The sequence below is a fragment of the Panthera leo genome, chromosome F3, assembly GCF_018350215.1.
Source record: "Panthera leo isolate Ple1 chromosome F3, P.leo_Ple1_pat1.1, whole genome shotgun sequence".
Lineage (NCBI taxonomy): Eukaryota > Metazoa > Chordata > Mammalia > Carnivora > Felidae > Panthera > Panthera leo.
The window spans coordinates 33,550,863-33,569,058 of record NC_056696.1 but is presented as its reverse complement, the minus strand read 5'-3'; the positions used below and the strand labels follow the sequence as shown (position 1 = coordinate 33,569,058).

The 18,196-nt window shown below is 39.5% G+C and overlaps 2 protein-coding genes across 6 annotated transcripts in view; one reads left to right on the top strand and one right to left on the bottom strand.

Annotated features, from left to right (window-relative positions):
- Positions 1-18,196, bottom strand: part of LAMB3 (laminin subunit beta 3) — a 163,138-nt gene that overhangs the window by 82,306 nt on the left and 62,636 nt on the right. The window lies entirely within an intron of this gene.
- The window catches only part of HSD11B1 (hydroxysteroid 11-beta dehydrogenase 1), a 45,039-nt gene that overhangs the window by 577 nt on the left and 26,266 nt on the right, over positions 1-18,196 (top strand). For 3 of the 5 annotated variants that reach the window (XM_042925921.1, XM_042925919.1, XM_042925922.1), the window contains exons 2-5: positions 15,820-15,933; positions 16,673-16,803; positions 17,550-17,661; positions 17,793-17,978. In XM_042925921.1, coding sequence (XP_042781855.1) covers positions 15,846-15,933; positions 16,673-16,803; positions 17,550-17,661; positions 17,793-17,978 — 517 coding nt within the window. In that variant the 5' untranslated portion in view covers positions 15,820-15,845. Of the gene's footprint in view, positions 1-15,293; positions 15,934-16,672; positions 16,804-17,549; positions 17,662-17,792; positions 17,979-18,196 lie in introns of those variants that run through there. The other 2 variants (XM_042925920.1, XM_042925923.1) reach the window with 2 other exon arrangements.

Here is an 18,196-nt window from a genome sequence, read left to right as displayed (position 1 = left end):
GGCACAGGCTGAACATTTAAAAGTTGTTAGAGTGCTTGCCACCTCAAGAAGATTCCCAGACTGATCATAGAATGAGTGAGATTGACATGGTCACTCAGCAACTTCCTTGCAATGAGGTACACTATAAAACAGCACATAGTCCCCAACCCTGTGGCACATCTCTCCTAGGTATTATTAGTATGGCTCCAGACTCAAGGCTTTAGCTAAAGCTGTTAAGGTACATATGAGATTTTTCCTTTTGTCTTGTTCTATGTCTTAAGAGCTGGGCTTTGTGACCAGTGAGAATATTCCCTTTGGTCTCTGTCATCCAGAGGGTGCACTGACCAGGGTGTACCTTGATGGCCAGTCGAAATGACTGGGAATCTAACTCTGACACTCTCTCTCTCCCCACCTTTCACCCCAGGCCTTGTCAGTGGTGTTAGTCATGAGAGGCTTTAGCCCATAGGAACCTCTGTCCTCTCAACCATCATTGCTTATTAATGCTGGAAAGTCTCATTCCAGTAGCACCTCCCTGGTGTCACAGATTAGTGGTCTGTGATTTTGTGGGAGACCAGAGACACCATTTTCAGCACACCGTCCTTACTGCCTGTGCAATGAAGACCTTTGCTTTCTTAGACTAATCTTGGAAGTAACCTTTTGTATCATGGGGACTACATCATCTATGCCCTCTTTGAATGCCTTTGTGTCATTAGTTAAGTCATTAAAAGGCTTATTGGTTTGAGTTGCTATTAATAAATAGATTCTACTCCTCAATGGCTGGACGATGGATCCTTTAAATTGGCTATATTTATTTTTTTAAGTTTATTTATTTATTTTGACAGAGTGAGAGAGAAAGAGAGGGGGTGGAGGAGGGGCAGAGAGAGAGGGAGGGAGAATCCCAAGCAGGCTCTGTGCTGTCAACAAAGAGCCCAATGCAGGGCTCAGACTCACAAACCATGAGATCATGACCTGAGCTGAAATCAAGAGTCGAGCACTTACCCAACTGAGCCACCCAGGTGCCCCTAAATTGGCTATATTTAAAAGAAAAATATTCTTTATAGAGAGTTCTCAATTGACTTATTAGTATAATAACTAGCCTAAGGACTCGTTTGACAAGATTAAAGCACAGAAATTAGACAAATTTAATTAGAAATTAAAACAAAAATAAATGTCCACATCCAATGTACAGTTTCCTAAAATCTCCCCGTTTTAATTTCTGTTTCCTTACAAGATGTAGAGAGAGCACACCAGCCTATTCTCTAGGTTCAAAGAATACAGGTTGCTCATGTAAATGCTGAATGCCAGGAAATGAATGTAACAAAAGCACCCAAGACTGGCAGTGAGGTTGGCTTTGATCCTACCTCCCAGGGATCTGTAATCAGGATCTGCCAGCTGTAGGCATTCCTGTGCAATGTCCTTTACAGGTGTACCCTAGGTCCCCCACTGCAGAAGAATTCTTTCCCCTAGACAGCAACAGATCTCTTAAATTATAAAGCCCTTTTTTTCCCCAGAATATTTTACTAACTTTAGAGAGGAATTGGTTCATGAGTATTCACAACCTCCCTTTTAACAGAGGAAACAGGACCCCAAATTTCTCCTGAGCCCTCCTACACATGATCTCAAAAGACTAATACGAGGGACTAATAGAAGCCAAAATACTTTATACAAGGGCACAAATCTTTTGATTCTCAGTTTTAGTTAAAAATCCCCCTAATAGAACGAAGCAAATTTAGTTAAAAAGGCAGGCTAGTCCCTTGATATTCAGGCTGTAATCCAGTTCTTTGGGGGATTAGAAACAAGGACCTTTGTTTTACAAATCTCTACAAAACCAGAAATGCAACTCTAGAAACAAGTCAAGCCCTCCCATCTTTACTAATCCCCAAGCCTTGCCTATTCCTCTCAAAATATTTGTAGATATTATAAACAGAATATTGGAACAAAATTCTCCTGTACTCAAAAAAAAAAAAAGTAAATTTTTGATAACAACTACCCTGAAATGTGAGGAGAAAAAACACTTTTGCATTCTTTCTCTGTCCCTAAAAATTATAAGTATTACCATGTCTTCAAACAGTAAATACAGTCCATCATCACCTGAGACTGAAGGGAAATAAAGGGAGTGGGGGAGGCCTTTTTGAAATAAAAACCGCTAAAATGGCTCTTGTGCCAAGACTCCAAGCACCTCTGATAATAGGCACTTATGCTCTGATCTCCACCTTGGAGAAAACTTGGATACTTACTCTATGCCTTTGTGATGCAAATTTTCTAACCACCACCACCCCCTTCCACACACCCCCTTCCCTAGGACAGAAGAGCCATTCTTTGAAATATAAACTTTAGAGAATTTTTTATAAGGAAAAAAAAGAAAGGAAGGAAGGAAGGAAGGAAGGAAGGAAGGAAGGAAGGAAGGAGAAAGAAAGAAAGAAAGAAAGAAAGAAAGAAAGAAAGAAAGAAAGAAAGAAAGAAAGAAAAAGAAAGGAAGGGAGAGTTATTTTAAAAATTGGGTCTTGGGGTGCCTGGGTGGCTCAGTCAGTTAAACATCCGACTCTTGATTTTGGCTCAGGTCATGATCACACAGTTTATGAGATGGAGCCCCACACTGGGCTCCAGGCTGACAGCTTGGAGCCTGCTTGGGATTCTCTCCTCTCCCCCCACCCCCCTCACCCCACCCTCATCCCTCCCATGCCTGCTCTCTCTCAAAATAAATAAATAAACTTTTTAAAACAAAATGGGTCTTTATGTCCTCTCCACAAATATTAGCAAAAAGAAAGCTGTAAGATTTTGTTTGTATCTGAGTGTCTGTCCATATATGTCGCAAATATGAGATATTTTCTCTACCTCTAGGTGGTATTGCTAAAATTAATTTGCAAAAGACCTCTTTTAGTTGGCTTGAAGGCCAGCATTTGCAAAAACTGGACAATCTAAAACTCATTAAGAGAAACTAACCCAAATGTTTTTCAAGTTCATATGATCTGGGAAAATATTCAGTATTAAAAAGCTATTTAAAGTTGTTGGTTTAATTAAAACAGACATGTCTTTAAAGTTATCAGCATTAAGTGTAAAACCTTTATTCCATCTATATTTACTGAAAGTCAAATAAGTTCATGTTATATCTCTGTTGCAAAATTTGTCAAAAGAAAAAAATCTTCAAATAATCATTGACTTTGTCTAATACCTCATAATGTTTTGCAAGTAATCTAAACATAATTGTTAAGAACAAGTAAATTGAATAGATGTAAATAAGATAAGAAGGTCTGTAGGTAAACTTTTAAGTAGCTTCCTAAATCTTTTGTAACATGGAACTTTATAAAGTTTTGCTAAGTTAAATGATAAGTTGTAAAATTATTAAATATCTACATCATTTCCAAATAAGACAAAATAATAAAACATTAAGTACTGAACATAGGCTTATCTACTTCTGTCATATTACAGAGAAACTAAAGATAAATTCAGGTCTGTTAATAAACATGGTTTGTGCATTATTGAAAGATTGTACTATGAAAAACCACACATTTCTAGGAATTACAAAATGTATTCATAAATTTGCCAATCTAAAGAATATTGGCATAACAGATAGTTCACAAATTGCTTACTACTTAGTTTTCCTTAGAAGTCAAGATTTCTAAGAGAAAATTTTTAATAAATATAATTAAGACTACTGAAAATAATAAAGGAAACAACTTTGTATGCAAGGAAAGTAAGAATGTGTGTTTGAGGATAAAAGGAAAAAAAAGAAGCATGAGGAAGGGGAATACATTTTTGTTGAGGGAAAAGAAAATAATTTTGTCCTAAAGTGAAACTGGTTATTTAAAGAGAGAAAACTTAGGACAAAATCTGAATGTAAAATGTTGCAGGGGTGCCTGGGTGGCTCAGTTGGTTAAGTGTCTGACTCCAGCTCAGGTCATGATCTCACAGGTCACGAGTTCAAGCCCCACATTAGGCTCTGTGCTGATAGCTCAAAGCCTGGAACCTGCTTAGGGTTCTGTGTCTCCCTCTCTCTCTGCCCCTCCCCTGCTCCTGCTGTCTTTCTCTTTCTCAAAATAAATAAACATTAAAAAAAATTTTTTTAAACGTTGCAGAAGGCTTATGAAAAAGGAATCTGGAAAGGAATTTCGTGTGTGGTTAGTACTGGCTAAGATTAGAATCAATTTAAGTAAGTAAATGAGTCTTAATATTAAAAATACACTGAAGCACAATTACAATTTTGTCTTTCTCTTTGGTAAAAGGACAAAGTTTTCTTGAACTATTGGTCTGCTCTTAATAAGAAGTTGTAAACAAAAGTTTTTCTTTGCCTTTAAAGTCATCTGCCTGGAAAACAAGCACTCTGTTTTTGCCAAATAATTTCCTACATTAATCAAGTCTGATTACTTAAGAAAACTGAGTCTTAATATTAAAAAAGCTAAATTTTGCTCACAACTATTTAACTTTCTGTATTTGCCTTTGAAATCTTCTATTGTTGATTTGGTTAATTAGATAATTAAATATTGTTTCATAATAATTTATGATCCTATCTAATCAAATGTTCAAATCTTTTCATACTTTTTGACATACGTCCCAAAATGAAATTCTGAAAGAAATCTTTGGACCACAATCTAACTGAGGTGTTCCAGAGCCCTCCTGGAACATTTCAAAGATTTTGTGAGAAATTAAATTAAGTAGGCTTATTTGGCATGTCAAATTACATGGGAAGCATTATCAAATAAGTGATACTAAGCCCTCTTGGGTTATATTTTTGTAGATATTTTGAGTATATTTTGCAGATATTTTGTTAAACTAAGTGTTCTAAAAAGTTGTATGAAACCCCTAGAAATCTGGCGTGTTATTATCTTGGAGTGCTGTGTTTCACAGAAATAACCAAATTTCTCTGTCAATTGCATTGTAATTAAGTCTAATCAGATCTTTAATCATGATCATTTTTAAGTCTTGTCATTTACAGTTACTGTTCTACTCCCATGCTGTTGCAAATGTGTTTCATCTTAAGTGAGACTCATAGAAAAAACTCTGAGTACAAGTTTCTGATAATTTTAAGATCATAAAATTGAACGAGGTAAGAATTTCCAGAACTAGTAGAAAAACTGGATTAAAACAGAGCAAGAATTAATAACTTGAGACTGAATAAAGAAGATCATTGTAATTTTTACAATTTTTGTTTAAAATATCACTGACATTTTTCAATGTTTTGCTTTTCTAGATAGTAGGAAACCTTTTCTCTTAAGCTAACTAAGTTAATTTAAACGTAACCTATAGCAATGTGATAATTATACCTTTGGAAGCAGAAATGAACCATTTATCTTTTCCTCCCTACCGGCTCCCTCCAGAATTTAAAACCTCTCAGTGAGTATTCTTATATTTTCATGGCAATATATTTATTTGCATAAGCGCAATAAGAAACTGTTCTCCTTATAATAAGATACAACTGGAAACATTGGTTATATTACCAGGGCTTTGACTGGAATGTCATATTTCAGAGAGACCCACATAGACTCAGATATGACCAGACAGCTTTAAGGAGCTAAGGTTGACATGAGGGAGCCAATAAAGCCCCTTGGAAATATCAGCCTGAGTTTCCAGCAGCTTACAAGGTGAATAAACTCACTTCCTCAGGAGGAACCTCAGGATATTTTGGGTACCTCAAGAAGAGAGGAATTAACGCAAATCCACAGGTATTGCCGGCAAAGTCTGATGGCAAGTATTTGACTTGGCTTCTGGTCTCAAAAGACTATTAAAAATACAGTCTAGATACTTGTTATGAAAACTTACAGCAGAGCAGATTTTTATTTATTTTTTTAAAGTTTTATTTATTTAAATAATCTCTGCAGTCCTTGTGGTGCTTAAATCCACAACTCCAAGATCAAGGGTCACATACTCTTCCAACTGAGCCAGCCAGGTGCCCCAAAGCAGGCTTGTGTGGTCAACTGCTATTCTTGCTGAGCTTATGTAAATAATCAGGCCAAGTGGGGTTGTTTTTGTTTGCTTGTTTGTTTTTGAAACTAGACTTATTTTGAGAATTACTAATTTGGCTATCTTTGATAGAAATGGGGGTGATTATAGAGAGAAAATAGGTTTCAATAACAGACCTGAGTAAATATTAGATTCTAGTCCTGTTCATTATAAACTAGACTAGATCCTGATTTCTTCCAGCATCTTCCAATGCCTGGCTACAACTCTCCAAACCAGTGCTTTCAATTTTTCTCCCACTTCCTGAGTTAGAGTCATTTGAGATCTAAAATGCCCTTTTTTGGGGCACCTGGGTGGCTCAGTCAGTTGGGTGTCCGACTTTCAGCTCAGGTCCTGATCTCACAGTTTGTGAGTTTGAGCCCTACATGGGGCTCTGTAACTGCCAGCTCAGAGCCTGGAGCCTGTTTCAGATTCTGTGTCTCCCTCTCTCTCTGCCCCTCCCCCACTTGCACTCTGTCTCTCTCTGTCTCTCAAAAATGAATAAACATTAAAAAAATTAAAAAATAAAAACACTAAAATAAAAAAACAAATTCCCTTTTTCCTGAAGCCCTGACTAAGTATGAATAACTTGATGTAAACTTGAGGGAAATCACCACAACAGCTCATGTATAGGCAATCTTCATGCTCTGTGGGCAAAAATATCACCAAAGACATTCAAACTACAAACCAGGAAAATCTGTCACTGGATGCTCTCACACTATCTAAAGAGGCTTCAAGCTTGACATTTAGAAATCTACTCTCTACCCTCAAAACTCAGAAACTGGTTTATAACTTGATCCAAACATTAGCCATTGTTTTTCTTTTGTTTCCATAGAAATGCCTCTTATTTAATGCTTAATTGCTTGAACCATAGGCCTAACTTTGAGGACACACCTGAATTACCACCTCCTGAAATGAGTTTAACTAAACTGACTTATTGCCAGGACTGGTTCAATGAGCCAGGAGAATCTACCAGCTCAACTTTTAATGTGTGAAATGTCAGGGAAGTTTCAGAGGAGGGAACTACAGGGGCCAAGGGCAGACTGCCCCAAGATGGGCCACTTGGGCATGAACATTATTTTGAGTTCAAAGCAGTCAAAACCCTGAAAATCCAGGAAAAGCTCTTTGTCTCCCCCTCAACTGTTTGCTTGTACCAGGAAGAGAGCTATAAATTAGATTCCTCTTTACCTAAGAAACTTATCTGCATAACAGGGCAATCTTTGTTTTCCAAACATCTCCTTTCACCCTCCTGCTAATGCTTTTCCTCCCCTTTGTATCCTCAGACCCCCACCCCTCCCCTTAGCTCATATAAAGCCTCATGTTGCCTGTCTTTGGAATTCCATGTCTGTGTGGACTCCCCATACATACAAAACCAAACTTGATTTTCTCCCATTAATGTATCTCATGTTAACTTCGTGATTAGTACAGCTAGAAGGACCTTGAAGAGCAGAAGAAATTCTTCCCACCCTCCACAGCCCCCACCATAGACTTCTATCATATCACTGGTAACTCTTTATTTCATTTACTTCCATGTATGTCTTCTTTTGAGGCTTAGAAAGCATTTTATTTGCTTTTCATTCATAGGACCTGACCCATAGTAAGTACTAAATAAATGTTAGTAGATTAAATCTCCCCTCAGGCACCATGTGGCATGTTTGTCCCTTTTCCTCCTTGCTACTAAGAGCCCTTTTGGGGCTGTTTGTGGCCAGACTGCTGGGTTTCATTGTATGAGGGTGGATGAGGTAGTCTGCCCTCTGCTATCAGTAGCCATGATCAAGAATGTTTTGTCCACACCTAAGGCCCAGTTTCCCAGTCCCAGGATGCCCAGTTGAACCTGAATTTCAGATAAACAATGAATACAGTTTTAGTATAAGTATATCCCTTTCAATTGTAAGAAAGCAAATTTTACCACCCCAAGATATGCCTTTTGGGCACATTGATTATTCTAAGTTGGTTATTTTTAATAAACTGCAGACACAAGAGAAGCTCTGAAAACCAAGTAGAAGTTACCTTTTTGCAAGAGACATTTATATGTATAAGGGAAATCTCCATTTATAAGGGTATCTGCCTCAATACTAGGAAGGAGGGGTGAGTCTAATTCTCTAGAAACTGTTATCAATGGAGAAAGCTTAGATATAAACCTACAGAACAACCTTACCCTTGAATATGGTACTTTTCCCAGGAACTTCCCATAGCTGACCCCCCCACCCCATCTTTTGTCTTTAGCTGGAGATGGTATTTTGGGTGCAGCTTCACCTTTTCAGGGAGTTAGTTTTCCTGGGTTTTTTCCATGTATATAGGAGGTATATATGTTATTAAACTTTTCTTTGACTTTCTCCTTTTAACCTGTCTTAGGTCAATTTCATTCTTAGACCAGCTAGAAGAACTTTAAAGGGTATAGGAAAATTTTTCCCTCCTAACACAATAGTTGAGATTATACATAGCCCAAAAATGTATTTGTTGCTTACATATATCCATGGTTCTTATATATTTGTTAATTATATATATTCCAAAAAATGTATTCTGCAGTTCAAATTTAATTTGGTGTCATGTATTTCTATTTGCTAATTTGGCAAACCTACTTTCCACCAAAGGGAAGTGGCTTCTGTCTAATGCTGAAGGCACTGGCACCCTAAAGAAACTCACCCAGTTGAAGCTGCCATACCATCTTGATGTGTTCCTCAAAGCTGGATTGAATGACCAAGAAAAAAACTGCTAGATGGGCCAAAACTGTGTGAGCTATGTGGTGACTTTGCTGGAGTCAGCCATTTCAGCTGTGTGGGCCTCTTCCACTGCTCCTCGTGCTACCAGTGTTTTACCAAAGTTTCCAGGGAGTAACTTTTTCAGTTACTGTAGATGGGCCCTATCTCTCCTCCATGCTCAGATGCAAATCCACGGGAGCTAGGCCAGAGAAAAACCTGAAAAACTGCAACTGCAGCGTGTTTAGAATTGTATCTGCCCCACTCCCACTGAGGGGCAGGGATCAGACCATGCTCTGGGTCTCATCAGGTACCTGTTCTTTCCCAAGAGGCTCTTGGCTTTCCCACACAAATGGATTCCAGGTAGTCTGCCCCAAGAGTTCCCCTGCCACAGATATGACAGGTTAGGACAGGAAACACACACAGGGCACTTTATCCCATCTCTAGTTCATTTGCCCCTATCTTGAGATTCCATTAGTTAGAAAATGAGAAAATCTGTCCATTAGGAGTGGGGCCATGCAGAAGGTTGACAAAGAACTCCTCCCCCACACCTCATTAGATACGCAGGAGAAGGAAAAGAAAGGAGGGAGTGGGGAGGAACCCATGTTATTAGATAGAATGATATAAAATGATGGTTGTTTCCATAGCTAGGAACAGATTTTGGCAGCCATGGCATAGACTTAGGAGTTCCTAAAAAATCAGAACTGAGAAACTGGAATGAGGCAGGTGGCAAGGGTAGAGAAAGGGAGAATTTTATTCATTCTAATATTATGCTAAGGTCCTTTCCTGTCTCAGCGTATTGACAGTATTTTCTCAGGAAAGGGAGAATCTCCAAAATGAGAGGGTTCAACCACCTTTTACTCTAAGATCTTCCCACTCTACCTCTGGTAGGATTAGTTTTCAAAAAGAAGAGGCCACTTAACAAAGCTACTAAACAGTCCTGAAAAGCCCCACAGCTGCTGCTGCCTCAGAAATGACAGGTGCACCTTTCATGATCCACATTTTATGCCAAATGCATGAAAATTCCTCTTTGGCTGCCCCTCCCCACAGTCTTGCCACCCCCTTCTTAGTCCTACTGGATCTGGCCCATCCCTCATGGTCCCTTTCCCATCCAATGCCGTGATCTTCTCACCTTGTTATTTCTTGAGCCATTGATTCAGGTGAGAATGATCAAATCAGAATTCCTGGCTGGGCTGGGACATGCACCTCCAGCTGAGTAGACCCACTCTGAGTTTTTGAAAATTTCCAGCTTGTGTTTACCTATTTCATTGAAAGCCTGCTCTAAAGTGTACATAGTCGATGCATTACAAAGGAGGGCCAGCATGAAGGACTGGAGTGGATAGCTAGCTTTGTTGCCATGGCGGGGAAAGGAACTTTACTTGACTGATGAAAATTTGACTCAAAACGAATGCTAGGTGAAACAGTCATATTTCCTTTTGTCTTTTTTTTTTTTTTTTAACTTTGTTGAGAACCACTAGAAGAGGAGTAGGGAATGGGGCTGATAGGTTCTAACTAGAATGCTGAATCCCAGTGATTTCTCTAGATTAAATCAGGCTGCAGAAAGATAGCAATTTTCTCATTGTTGCAGCACCTCGGAAACACTAAAACAGCAAAGTTCATTGAATGCCTATTTTGGAGCCAGGCTAGGGGGAGATGGAGAGAGACAAAGATAAAAAGACACACTCCACATCCTCCAGGAGCTTACAAGCTAATGAGAGAACCAGGCATGAAAATATGGACATACCGTGGATCAATGTTTATTACATAACGTGGTCAAAGTGTGGCACCAATGCATCCCTAAGACCCTCTTGAAAGGAGGTTTGAAAGGTCCACTATTTTCATAATCATACTAAGACATTATTTGCCTTCTTTCTTTGTCAGTCTTTCACAAGTTTTCTAGAGGCTACAGGATGTGTGATAATACAAAGCAATGTATGCTTATGTATTCTTGAGTTTCAAAAAAATTCTCAGTCTTGGGGTGTCTGGCTGGCTCAGTGGGTAGAGCATGCAACACTTGATCTCAGGGTGTGAGTTCGAGCCCCATGTTAGGCACAGAGCTTACTTAAAAAAAATTCTTGGGGCATCTGGGTGCCTCAGTCAGTTAAGTGTCCGAATTCAGCTCAGGTCATGGTCTCACTGTTCAGGAGTTCAAGCCCCTCATCGAGCTCTGTGCTGACAGCTCAGACACTGGAGCCTGCTTCACATTCTGTTTCCAACTCTCTGCCCCTCCCTGCTCATGCTCTCTCTCTCTCTCCTCAAATATAAAATAGAACATTAAAAATTTTTCTTTAAAATTCTCAGTCTCAATTTCTTTTAAAGAATCCTCCATTCTTATTTTGTTTTAATTTTGTAAGTAGTCTCTCAATCCAACATGGGGCTTGAACTCACGATCTCAAGATCAAGAGTTGCATGCTCTTATTGACTGAGCCAGCCAAGCACCCTCTCGGTCTAAATTTCTAATACAACAATATCAGCAGTAAAACCCACACGTAGGCATACCTGATTTTATCGCATTTTGCTTTTTGTGCTTTGCAGATATTGGGCTTTTTATTCATTGAAGTTTTGTGGCAACCCGGCATCGAGTCAGTCTACCACAATATTGTTCACTTTGTGTCTCTGTGCTACACTTTGGTAATTCTCACAATATTTCAAACTTTTTCATTATTGTTATATTTGTTATGGTGATCTGTGGTCAGTGATCTTTGATGTTAGTATTGTAATTGTTTTGGGGGCTCCATAAATTGTGCCGTTAGACAGCAAACTTAATCAACAAATAGTGTTCTGACTGCTCACCAACTGGCTGTTCCTTCATTTCCCTCCCTCCTGTCAGGCCTCCCTATTCCCTCAGACACAACAATACTGAAATGAGGCCAACTAGTCACCCTACAATGGCCTCTAAGTGTTCAAGGGAAAGGAAGAGGCGCGCATCTCTCACACTAAATCAAAAGCTACAGATTATTCACCTTAGTGAAGAAGGCATGTCAAAAGCCAAGATAGGTTGAAAGCTAGTGCTCTTGTGCCAGTTATAAATACAAGCCCAGTTGTAAATACAAGGGAAAGGTTCTTGAAGAAAATTTAAAATGCTGCTCCAGTGAACACACAAATGATAAGAAACCAAAACAGCCTTATTACTGATATGAAAAAAGTTTAAGTGGTCTGGATAGAAGATCAAACAGCCATAACCTTCCTTTAAGCCAAAGCCTGTTCAGGAACAAGGCCCTAACTCTCTTCAATTCTATGAAGGCTGAGAGGTGAGGAAGCTGCAGAAGGAGTAGAGGTTGGTTCATAAAGTTTAAGGAAAGAGGCCGTCTCCATAACATAAACTAACTGCAAGGCGAAGCAGCCAGTGCTGATGTAGAAGCTGCAACAAGTGATCCAGAAGATCTAGCTAAGGTAATTAATGAGGGTGGCTACATTAAACAACAGATTTTCTATGTGGACAAAACAGCCTCCTATTGGAAGAAGATGCCATCTAGGACTTTCACCGCTACAGAGGAAAAGTCAATGCTGGGATTCAAAGTTTCAAGGGACAAGCTGACTCTCTCGCTAAGGGCTAATGCAGCTAGTGACTTTAAGTTGAAGCCAATGCTCACTTACCATTCCAAAAATCCTAGGGTCCTTAAAAATTATGCTAAATCGACTCTGCCTGTGCTGTACTAATGGAACAAAAAAGACTGAATGACAGCACATCCATTTACAGAATATCTTAAGCCCGCTGTTGAAACTTACTGTTCAGAGAGAAAAAAAAATTCTTTTCAAAATATTACTGCTCATTGACAATGCATCTGGTCACCCAAGGACTTCTGTGGAGATGTACAATGAGATTAATGTTGTTTTCATGCCTGCTAACACATCCATTCTGCAGCCCATGGATCAAGGAGTAATTTTGACTTTCTATTACTTAAGAAATACATATCAGGGACATCTGGGTGTCTCAGTCAAACATCCGACTCTTGATTTCAGTTCAGGTTATGATCTCAAAGGTTGTGAGTTTGAGCGTAGCGTAGGGCTCTGTGCTGACAGTGCGGAGCCTGCTAAGAATTCTCTGTCTCCCTCTCTCTGCCCCTCCCCTACGCTCATACACGCATGCTCGCTCGCTCTCTCTCAAAACAAATAAATACGCTTAAAAAAAAAAAGCTTTAAAGAAATATATTTCATAAGGCTATAGCTGCCATAGACAATGATTCCTCTGATGAATCTCGGCAAAGTAAAATGAAAACCTAGAATCAAAACATTCTAGATGCCACTAGGAACATTCATGATTTATGGGGAAAGGTTCAAATATTAACATTAACAAGAGTTTGGAAGTTGATTGGATCACATTGAGGGGTTCAAAGACTTCAGTGGAGGAAGTCACTGCGGATGTGGTGGAAACAGCAAGAGAACTACAATTAGCGGTGGAGCCTGAAGATGTGAGTGAATTGCTACAATCTCATGAGAATACTTAATGAATGAGGAGTTGCTTGTTATAGATGAGCAAACAAAGTGGTTTCTTCAAAAATATACTTTTGCTGAAGATGCTATGAAGATTGTTGAAATGACAGCAAAAAATTTAGAATATTGCATAAACATAGTAAAGTAGTGGCAGGGTTTGAGAGAACTGACTCCGATTTTGAAAGAAGTTCTACTGGGGGTAAAATGCCATCAAATGGTGTGATATGCTACAGAGAAATCATTCATGAGAAAAAGGATTCAACCAATGTGACAAACTTTATTGTTGTCCTATTTTAAGAAATTGCCACAGCCACCCCAACCATCACCAACCACCACCCTGATCAGTAAGCAGCCATCAATATTGAGGCACAACCCTCAACCCGCACAAAGATTAAAAGGAGCTAAAAACTCAGATGATGGTTCGCATTTTTTTTTAGCAGTAAAGTATTTTTTAATGAAGGCATAGACATGTTTTGGACATAAGGCTATTGCATACTAAATAGGCTACAGTATAGTATAAACATAGCTTTTGTGTGTGCTTCATTTGACTCACTTTGTTGTACCATTTGCTTTATTGTGGTGGTCTGGAACTGAATCCACAATATCTCTTAAGTATGCCTCTATGCACAAATTGAGATCCTCAATAATTTTTAAGATTGTGCAGGGATGCTGAGGCCAAAAAATTTAAGAAGTGCTCAGACTTAATGTATCATCTACCATTATATGGTGTCCTCATTTCTTATTAATGCATTTTATTGGTTAAAAATTATTTCATCTATTTCACAAAAATTACTGAAAGCTTTCTTTGTATCCTTATTTTCTAGCACAATAGCTAATTATTAAAATGTCTGTGTGTGTTTTTGTGTGTGCCTGTTTGTGTTTAAATGTGTCTTCTGAAGCAGCACAATGTGGACTTCATTTTTTCATTTAGCCAACAATCAGCAACAGTTGATGCATTTGTTTTATGTTCCATCAACCCCATCTCACTTGTTATTACTTTTGCTTTCTTTAAGTGTATGCTTTTTGTAGTGTACCTTAAGTCTTTTTTTTAATCAGACTATAAACTTCCCTCATCTGTCCATCTTTCTGTCACTTCAGCATCATATTTTAAAGCAATTTTTCCTTGTATTCTCTAATTTTACTATTAATAGGATGGTACTAAGAAAAATGAAATGTTTCAATTTCCTTCCCTCTAGAGTTGAAAATGGAGCCTAGTATGTAACATGTCTTGGCAGCATAAAGCCCCTGATAAAATGATGCATATATATCTTGGAATTCTGTCAGTATGTAATGTAATTTCCCACTTGAATTTTCTTCTTATATTTTTTTTCTATTTTGTCCTCCATAACCTTGAGCTCTAGCTAGCCCTCAACTGTTGTCAAATCGCCACTGTTTCTTGGATGTGAACTTCACAGCTGTGAGCCTTTGTTGATAAATTATTTCATCTCCTCTGGGTCTTAAATTGTTTTCCCTTTCTCTGAAGTGAAAACTCACCGAGTGTTTCCACATACTGTACTTGTGGCCATAAGTCAATTTCTCTTAATCTTGTGTGAGCCCCCAACTCCTGCCCTCAAACCATATTCATCCTCCCAAAACACAGATACCCATTCTTATCCTAACATTTAAGCGGTTTTTCTTGGCTCTGTTGGTAATTTGCAGAATTTTGGGTTTGCTCTGTGATGAGAGAATTTTTATGGTTGGTTAGTTTGTTTTTTTAAGTTGAAAAACTCAACAATAATATCTCTCAAATTCTTTCTTGGAGGATTGTTCCTTACTGAGTTCTTGCTGCAGACATACCAAAGTGGTTATTTCTATATTTCTGTGACACATTCTAAATTACTAGGGGGTTTTCCCCTGGTCCTTTGATTGTTACTAGATCCGTCTTTAGCCGGATGTGGACCTTGGGGGGGCAAATTTTGCTTCAACAATGCTAACTCCTTCTGTTTCTGGACCAGGTCTCCTCTCCTTTGCATCTTTACAGTTCTTGTGCCTCTATAGCATTTACAAGACCCAGTTTAATAGCTTAGTGCCTTTTTTTTTTTTTTTGGCACTCATTATTTCTTCTTTATTTGCTGTTAAAGTAATAAGTGTACGTTCCGTTGCACTTGCCTGAGAGAGAGTCTTGAACTGGTCTTGGGTTTCCCGCCATCTGGGTTCTGGCTGGCTTGCATTCCCCTTTGATGTTGTAATACTTGTTCATTGAACTTGAGTGTGGGGCTTATAGGGCTTGTTTGCTTCCCCCCCCCCCCCAAATGTGCACATTTTTTTCTTAAGCTTATTTTTCTGTTTTGTGCTGTTATTTTTAATTGCTTCCGACTGGGAGGTGGGGCCAAGAGTGAGATTTGGCTTGAATTTGGCTTGTTTTGCTATTACTCACATTTCCCCAGAAGCCCCGCACACACTTTCTCTATGCCTTTGACGTACCACTTTTGAAAGGCCGTTGATTCTTGGCATAAATGGTGTTAAGAGGAAGATGGGCTCTGGGTAGGGATGTTCAGGAATCCAGTCCTGTACAGTCATGAGCTTGGCCATCTGGAAGTCTCTTCTTGCTCAATGAAATGGAGTAAACATTGTCCATTATGAAATCCACCACACAGGCTGCCAGGGACGAATGGGATCCCACCCAAAGCCAATCGCTGCTCTGACAGGGAAATTGGCTAGCACTGCCTGAGACTACTCCAGCCTCCCCCGTCCCTGATGTCACAATTCAGAGGCTGCTGCCTGACTGGGAGGTTGTAGAAAGCTCTGTAGGTTCTCTCTGTGTGTCCTACAGGGCTCCTCGGGCCAGGTCTGTGTCTGATGGCTTTTATGAAAAAATATCTCCCCCCCATTCTGGGGATCTTCTTGGCCTACTACTACTATTCTGCGAATGAGGAATTCAGACCAGGTAAGTACCAATGTATCTAATTCTGGAGGAATAGATAAAAAAACATAGGGGTGGCTGGAGTGTTTCTGAGGATCCAGATGAGTTCCTGATCCCCAAAGTTGCTGAACAAGAGGAACCCTGGGGTGGGACTGTATTTCTGTGTCTTCTAGACATGGGCTATGGGTAATAGAGTATGGGGAGGGGTAATCATGTAGCCAACAGATTGCCAAATAGTCCATGCTTTATTTGGCACCCTTAATGGAAAGTAATTTCAGATTCCTTACAAAAATGAGGGTAATTCCAAAATTTACAACACAGCCAGATAATTGGACTCCAAGGAGAGACTGATAAGGGGGAGGCAAGAAAGGACTCTGGAGTTGATGACTAAATAGAAGTGAGAGAAAATCCCTGGAATCTCTATGAGCACATGTGTTTTGATGACTTTTTGGGTTTTATTTCAATTGAGCAAAATTGGATGAGTCCAGAAATGTCTGGAACTCCAGTGTTTTAGCTGAAACCTCTGTCTATGAACATTTTTAGAAAGGACAGCAAGAAGGCTTGTTTTGAGCAATCAAGTTAAACCTCCATTTCAGAGCATGTTTATGAAACTTGAACTGTTCCTTCATTGATTTATGCAGTTTGAGAAAAGTTGATCTGGGCTCATAACCTTTAGACATTGAGATAAGGCTGCCCACATCCAGAGAGGAAGGAATATTGCTGCCAAGTTGGGAATGGTCCTCACTTCCTTTTGGTTTCACAGAGATGCTCCAAGGAAAGAAAGTGATTGTCACAGGGGCCAGCAAGGGGATTGGAGAACAGATGGCCTATCATCTGGCAAAGATGGGAGCCCATGTGGTGGTGACAGCAAGGTCTAAAGAAAATCTAAAGAAGGTGAGGGTTCTGTGCCCACAGACACATGTACTCTCTCATGTCCAGATGTATTGTATATACTCACATACACATGCCAACACACAGAAGCTGACACATCCATACATAGATGCAAACACACACACACACACACACACAAACACACACACACAGATTCAAACACCCACAGGAATATAAAGATAATGCATTTAAGTATTCATTCCCATGCACACACATACAGACACAAAGTTCTTGGGCTATACATGCTCATAGACATGCCTATTCACCCATATTTACACATGGAATCACAGATATATAGATATGTGCTCAGATACCAAATTCTAGTACCTACTCACAAATTCACATTCTCATCCCCATGCAGACTCAAACACATGTTTTCTCATATACTCAGACTCACAAACCTAAGGCTACAAAGAGTCACAAACCTAGGGCTACCCACATGGAAACAAGCATCCATACCAATAATGCATTCAGATACACCTATTCACAGAAACTCATAAGCACAAGCCATGAACTTAAACCCCAGCACAGGGATGATTTACTTACTTACAGCCTAAGACAAAGATCATGTCAGGTTGCATTTAGCAACACACACACATTCATTGAACTCATGCTTACACACACATATCCCTACCATTTCTTATCAAAACAGGCTTGTGAGCAATTTCTCACTTAAACCCCCATTACTTCAGAGATTGCTCTCAAAGTCTACGGCCAAGACTGACGCCATTGTTGCTGTGTCCCCGCAGATAGTATCCCATTGCCTGGAGCTTGGAGCAGCCTCAGCACACTACATTGCTGGCACCATGGAGAATATGACCTTTGCGGAGCAATTTGTTGCCAAAGCTGGAAAGCTCATGGGTGAGGCTGCTCTCCTCCCTCCTCTTCTTGACTTTGCTCTAGGGGTGACCAGGGAGCTTTAGGGAAGGGGGGAGGTTGAGAGGAAAGGTATCACCCCAGACAGTTTCTCTCAACACAGCCATCTCTTGCAGGGGGACTAGACATGCTTATTCTCAACCACATCACCAACACTTCTATGAATCTGTTTAGTGGTGATATCCACCTCGTGCGCAGAAGCATGGAAGTCAACTTCCTCAGTTATGTGGTCCTGAGTGCTACTGCCTTGCCTATGCTGAAGCAGAGCAATGGAAGCATTGTTATCGTGTCCTCGAAGGCTGGTGAGTGGGGCAGGGACCACGATGGAAGGTAAGAGTAGGAGAAGTAGCAGGGATGGTGTTGGGGGCTCTGCAGTGAACGTGAATTTTTGTCAGTTTCCATGCAGAAAAGTAACACAATATAAACTAGAATTTTCAATGTTCACAGTGGGGAAAATTATAAATAAATAAATAAATAAATAAATAAATAAATAAATAAATAGCACAGTGATATTAAGCAA